The following is a 6950-nucleotide window of genomic DNA, read 5'->3' on the forward strand; positions in this document are numbered from 1 at the left end:
CTTCTGCAGTGCTGCTGTGACATTACCATAAATCAGCATATTGATTTTCTTTAGTCTTTGCACTCTATTTGATGGTTTCCATGGTGCCATGGCACCGTGAGGGGTTACCAACATCCTATTTGTTGTAGCTTTGGCTAATTTGTGTCACAATTTGAAGGCACTGGTCATTTTCTGCCAAAGAAATAAGAGCCATTAAAATGCAACGATGGAAAATTGTGGGACTTGAGGTGACAACCACATCCAACGATTTAAATCCCTTCAGTGCAGCGAATTTCATGCTGCAATATAACTGCAGCCAACACAGAGGAGGTTTTTGTGACACACACTGTGTCACTGGGTGTATAAACTTGAGACAAATTTGAGGAAAATTAACTGGCTGTGTAAAGCTTCAAGTGGCTATGGTTTAAGTTCTGTCGCACAATAAACCTGCTCTGGAGCACGTACGAAATCCACAAGTGCAAAATGAGTGCCTACTGACCAACCAGTTTGCCAGAAAATTGCATCACCATTTCTGGAAGATAGTGAGACGTTTTTCTTTCCCGACAAGCACTGAGAAGAAATATAAAAGCTCAGGAGCAACATTACTCATAGCTTGTTTTTCCCTGTTGGCTGCAAGCAGCAAATCAGTTTTATTTTTCTATCAGCCTTAACATAGAAATGTAATCCCAACACAGGACGGTCTAAGCCATGCACTTTATGACCTTATATAAAATTTGCAGATAAACCCACTTACTGGTTTGAATTCTGTTTTTATCTTTGCTCTTTGTTTGCTCTCACATAGTTTTAACCCTGCTGGGTTGCAGCTAAAAGAATTCATGAATTTTATCTGAGACTTAATTATGGATATTAAATGGACTGCGTTTATGCACCACTTTTGCAGTCTTTCTGACCTCTTGGAGCACTACAGTCACATTCACATATTAATACAGCAGGTTTTCACAAGGTGTAGAGCTTTCAGCTGTATTGTGTTTAACCTCGCTCTATTTTTCCTGACGTTATAATTTTCATTTTGTTTGTAAAGTATCCGCTCTGCTGCCCAGGAGACCTGTGCATGCTTGTGATTAGTCATATGTTGCAAACATCACCCTCTTCATGTGCACACACATGCTACTTAGGGCATGCCACGTTGATGACTGGGAAGGCCACAGAACAATATAACCTAAAGGGATCAAGGGTTTCCTTTAACTGTCAACCATCTGTAGCTGTCAAGGCATCTCCAGGGACTTTCTTCATGTCATTTACGAGCTTCGTGCCAGTAATGCCGCACCTCTGTGGGAGGCAGCTCCTCAAAAACACAGAGCACATAAGCAGTGAAGCAAAGGAAGTGGTTCTGACATTTTACTTGAAAGCTCTTAATTAGCTGTAAATCCATTTGTTAATGCTTCCTCTGAGTGTTAGAGCATGTTTTTAAGGATTGCGGCTATGAAGGTGACAGTTAAAAGCTTCCTGTTTTGTTCTGTTTCTGGCAGGAAATGAAAGAGAGCACTGAATGAAGTGAAAGATGCTTTTTTGCACCTTAGAAAATCAAAAGATTTATTTGTGAACTGAAGTGACGTTTAAAAGCTGATTTTACCTAAACAAGCGATGTCTCTGTTTACTTGATTCTCAACCACTCAATATGCAAATACACTGTTTAGAAAAATTAAAGGAACACTTTTTTTAATCCGAGTGTAGCACCAACTAAATTAAGATGCCTTGCTGTGTCTCCCAGCACAGTCTCAAGAGCATGGGGAAGATTCCTGGAGACAGACAGTTACTTTAGGGCCCTTAACCCACCAGCGAGACTGTTATTTGCTTCTTTGTGCAAGAAGGAACACTGGATGAGCACTGCCAGAGCTACAAAATGACCTCCAGCAGGACACTGGTTTGAATGTCTCTGACCAAACAAACTGGCCTGATAGCCAGTGGATCCTGTGCTCATTGCCTGGCACCGCGGAGCCCAGTGAGCATTTGCCGTAGAATATCAGAATTAGCAGGTTCACTGCTGGCACCCTGTGCTTTTCACAGAGAGAGAACAAGTTCACCCTGAGCACATGTGACAGACATTAATAAGTCTGGAAAAACTGTGGAAAACGTTATACTGTCTGTAACATCGTTGGTCTTTCAGTGATGGTCTGCAGAGAGATATCCATGGCAGGTATACCGGCTAGGTAATTGCAGACTGGCTGCCATTAACATTAGGATGAAACCCTTGGATCTTTGTCAGGCCCTACACTGGTACACTAGGTCCTGGGTTCCTCAAGGTGCAAATGACAATGCCTGCTCTCATGTGGTGAGAGTATGCAGGCGGTTCCTGAAAGATTAAGAAATTGATATGCTTGACTGGCCCCCAGTTTACCTCAAATTGTCCAGGAGCTCTTTGATGCTCTGATCCAGATCTTGGGGGAGATCCTCCAGGACACCATCCATCATATTATTAGCAACATCCCCCATGAGCCTGTGGGGACCATACACACTATTCAGTACCAGTTTGAGCTGCTGAAATGAAATTACAGGAAAACAGACTAGCCATGAACTGAAACGTGAAGTAAAGGAAGCAGGGCAAAATATCTGATAGGGAAGGCAACTCCTGACTCCCTCTAAAGAAGAAATGCAGAGAGTGCAGTTAAGAATTAAGTGCAGGAAGTGAAGGAATGAATCATAATGTACTAATGTTAAAAACAAATGAAGTGTACAAACACAACTTCTCTTTAGCTGTAATTAACTAAGTGATCGTTGAGCCCTATATTGTCTTATGCATTTGTGTTCAGGCATCGCAGCAGCCACCATGTTCATGCCGGAGAAGATGACAGAGGTATCCGAGTCCCAGCTAAGAGTGGCATTTGATGGCGATGCTGTCCTCTTCTCAGATGAGTCAGAACGCATCTTCAAGGCCCACGGGCTGGACAAATTCTTCGAACATGAGAAGGAAAATGAGGACAGGCTACTGGACCATGTTTGTATTCTTTAATTGAATTTCTTTGCATTTGTTGATTTTTATTCTATTCAGTTTTATTTATAGCGCACCAAATCACAACAACAGTGACCTCAAGGTGCTTTCTATTATAAAGACCCTACAATAACAGAGAGAAAACATCAACAACAGTTTAAACTAGCACTTTAGCGACAGAGGGAAAAAAAAGAAACCTTTTAACAGGAAGGCAGGCAGGGTGTTTTTTTAATACGTTTCTCTTAACAGCATCCGTGGTGTTGGTGACAACATAAAGTAAATCCTGCACCCTAACCCTCCGAGGTCATTGGTCACAACCCATAACCCTATCAGAATAGGGTTTTTTGTTTTTGTTAAATTGTTCTTTCAAGGCAATCAGAGAAGAAAGAAAAAAAACTTTCAGGTGACACACAACAAAAAATATTTCCCATTTTCTTCCTTGAAAATTCAGTTTTGTCTTTCTTTAAAATAGGATTAGCAATTAGCTTGGAGCTTGTAGCAATCCTTAAAAACATTATATTCTTCTTAACATTATCTTTTCCAAGCAGCCTCAATGATAAGCGTGCATATGGTCTCCGCATGAAATCCATTTCAGTAACTGATTATTCTATGAATATATTATGCAAAATTAAATTAAATAATAAATTGTTTCTAAAGACTGTCAGTTGACATGTCATTCTCCTTGACAACCAGCAATTTCGGAAATTAGCAGTGCATGCCTCACACTGTGCTACATTACAATAAAATGGTGCTAGCTCAATCAGGGTTTGTATGTGTTACATACATATAAAGCTGATGCGTGACAAGTCAAAGATGAGTCAAATCTTAACATATATACAAGAAAACAGATAGCAGATCCTCACTAGCTTTTCCTCTTTGGCAGGGTCCCCTGAAGGGCTTCCTAGAGGCACTGGGGAAGCTCCAGAAAAAGTTTTACGCTAAAGGCCAGCGTCTGGACTGCCCTATCCGCACCTACCTGGTCACAGCTCGTAGTGCAGCAAGTTCTGGGATTCGGGCTCTCAAGACACTTCGGGCCTGGGGGCTGGAGATCGATGAGGCCTTGTTCCTTGCAGGAGCACCAAAGGGCCCTATGCTTGAGAAGATAAGGCCACACATCTACTTCGATGATCAGATGTTTCACATAGAGGGAGCGGCAGAGATGGGTACCATCGCTGCACATGTTCCCTATGGCATTGCACAGAAACATAACTCCAAGCACAACACCAGCGCAGGGAAGTAGACAAAAGGACTTTGGATGTTGGTGACCTGGTAGAGGGAGGGGATATTATCTTAGGACAAAACAAAAAGTTGTTAAAGTAAAATTCAGATGATGAACTTTTTCTATTTTTTAATTGTATGGAAATACATGTTTGCTTGACCACAGTATCTACTGCCTCGGCTTAGTGCTGCTACGTCAGATAAGAAATCTGGATAAAGGTCAACAACAGGTCTGGAACCTGAGATGACCCAATAACCAAGGTGTCCAAAAACAAGTGTTTCATTAAATCATGCTTTGGTTCTTGACTAAGTATTTCTCTTACTACTCCTTGTCTTCATAGCGAAGACAAGGAGTGAACAACTGAATTGTTTATATATATGTAACAGTGCACTGAATGTTAATAAACGAACTGTGAGCACAATGCAGAGATATTATATTGTTAACCATTATGGTGATGTACTATAGCATGAAAGTAATAATTTAAAGTTTTGTCAAATATTTTATAGTTTGATTACACACAAATGTAAAAAGATTAGGGTGCAGCTGTACAAAATGTGTTGTATATTACTGAAGCATTCAATGCCATCTGTTCTTGTGTTCCAAAATCCAAATCAAATATAGAAAGCCATTTGGTGCCTTAGGAGTGGAATTATAGTTCTTTTGGGTGAACACAGGCAGGAGGGCACAGACGGTTTGTTTTATACTTCAGTGAAATATGTTTCTAACTGTTTTAACCCCATGTGGCACCTGACAGGATCTTAGACACTGTGATGTGTTTTTATCCAAAATACCCTCCACTCCTTTGTATTTGGAAGTATTTTAGCTATAACAATATTTGAACTACTGTAATGTGGAGTGATACGAGAAACTCGTGGGAGCTCTGGCTTTGCATGATGCTTCGCAGCTCAGAGCAATTCAAATGGTACATAATTAGCATGCTATATTGATTGATTTCTTTTCTTTTTTTCTTAAAGATTTGTGGCTTTTTTTTAAACTTTTTTTTTTAGAGAGAGAAAAGAACAATGGAAAAGAGAGATGGATGAGATATGCAACAAGTTGCCCCTGCTTGCAATCAGACAGGTCACAAGTAATGTATGTGGTATGCAACTTAACCAATAGTGACCACACAGTGTTATAAATATATTACTGTAGCGAAGAAACCATGTTATTTACATTTCTAGTTGCAAATTATGGCTGTATGCTCTAGAAGTTGCCTTTAGTTTCAATGAATGTATTTACTTACAGCCAGTTATGTTTTATGGCTTACCACGTTTTATGCAATCCCATAATCGACAGAACACCAAAGTAAAACTTGGCAATTACATGTTAAAACCTAAGCTTATTAAGGCTTTCACAGTTCATGGCATAGCTAAATGGAATTTCGATCCGTTTTAGCTGATATGTAGCATGCTAAAGTTTACCATGCTAGCATGCTAAAGTTTACTGTGCTAGCATGCTAATGTTCCCACAAATATGTGATCCTAAGGAGGTCTTAGTCTAACAAAACACTGACTTAACTGAATGAACCTGAGTTTTACCTTCATATTTAACCAGTGGAGCAAGTGTCATATTTTTACAGGTTTGCTAACCTAAGAGACTTTTGAAAGCTAGGTCTTTTGCTAATATTCCAACTAGAGCACACACGTTATAGGTAGACATAAGCCATCAATCTTGGGTTGAATTCTCTGTCTTGTATACCCAGGCGACTTTGTTTAATGGTGTAAAGTTTCACCATCATAACTCCATTTCTAAATTGTAGTTAGAGAGTCTTGCTAATGTTTGATAGAAAAATATAAATGTTTCTATTATAGAGAAAATACCTGCAGTGACCTTTAGAAAATGCCAGTCTACTTCGCATGACTCTACTTGCAACCAGTGTATAATTAGAGACAAATCATTACGCTTAATCAGTCTTCTGAGTACCACGGGGTTCAGAAAAGTGACAAGCAACCCGCAGGTTTAACCTCACAGGCTACACACATACAGTAATTAAACAGATGTGTCTCTTGGCAAACTAAAACAACTGCTGACTTGTGAGCAGATAAAGTTTCAGCACGACAAGCTAATCAGGGAACTCTGGGCTTCAGGGTGACATTTGGTTTCAGCTTGAACAGATTCAACAGCACTTTGATAACTGCTTTATTGAAGGATTTGCAAGATTAAGAAAATGTAAATGGACAATAAATAAAGATTACAATTGAAGTATTGGCTGTATTTTCATTTGTTTGTGAAAACTAATATAGATTACATGGATCTGTTTGTATTCAGTGGCATGCACTCCTTCAGTCCACCATGGAGTGGCAGCATCGCACCACGGTGGAATGATTGATGAGCTGCAGCAGCAACCGCTCTTCACTCAGCGCAACGATGAAGATGGAAAGAAGCAACCACTTCGCTTTGATTTAACAGCTCCACGCACATAAAAGTTATCCTAATTTATGTCAGTTTTTTAATCTTTGCATCCTTTATTATTATCTTTTTGTGACAAATCCTCCATTTCTCCATCTAATTTATTAGTCTTCACACTGAGCAGAATCACATTACGGCCCACACTTTCATCCACATATCTATGATAAATGTGCTAATATTCCCAATATGGTTCATACCCAGCTGAATTTGATCTTTTCAGCAGAGTGATAAAAGCCACAGAGAGCCAACATCCAGCACTGGACTACCTTGCACCATATCACTAACAGCTCCACAGGGATGGGCCCTGCTGGTGAACGCTGACGGATTGACATCGACATGGATTTTATAAGCTCCGAATCACCTATGAGACAATGTTGCTGGCAACCTTTTTGG

The 6950-nt window shown here is 40.0% G+C and overlaps 1 protein-coding gene across 1 annotated transcript in view; it reads left to right on the plus strand.

Annotated features, from left to right (window-relative positions):
• The window catches only part of nt5c1aa (5'-nucleotidase, cytosolic IAa), a 30029-nt gene extending 23679 nt beyond the window's left edge, over window positions 1–6350 (plus strand). The window contains exons 6-7 of the mRNA XM_006806043.2: window positions 2751–2935; window positions 3813–6350. Of these exons, the coding sequence (XP_006806106.1) occupies window positions 2751–2935; window positions 3813–4169 (542 nt within the window). The 3' untranslated portion in view covers window positions 4170–6350. The remainder of the gene's footprint in view (window positions 1–2750; window positions 2936–3812) is intronic.
• Window positions 6351–6950: the final 600 nt, after the last annotated feature.

This window comes from Neolamprologus brichardi, chromosome 22 (genome assembly GCF_056152115.1).
Source record: "Neolamprologus brichardi isolate AB-2024 chromosome 22, ASM5615211v1, whole genome shotgun sequence".
Lineage (NCBI taxonomy): Eukaryota > Metazoa > Chordata > Actinopteri > Cichliformes > Cichlidae > Neolamprologus > Neolamprologus brichardi.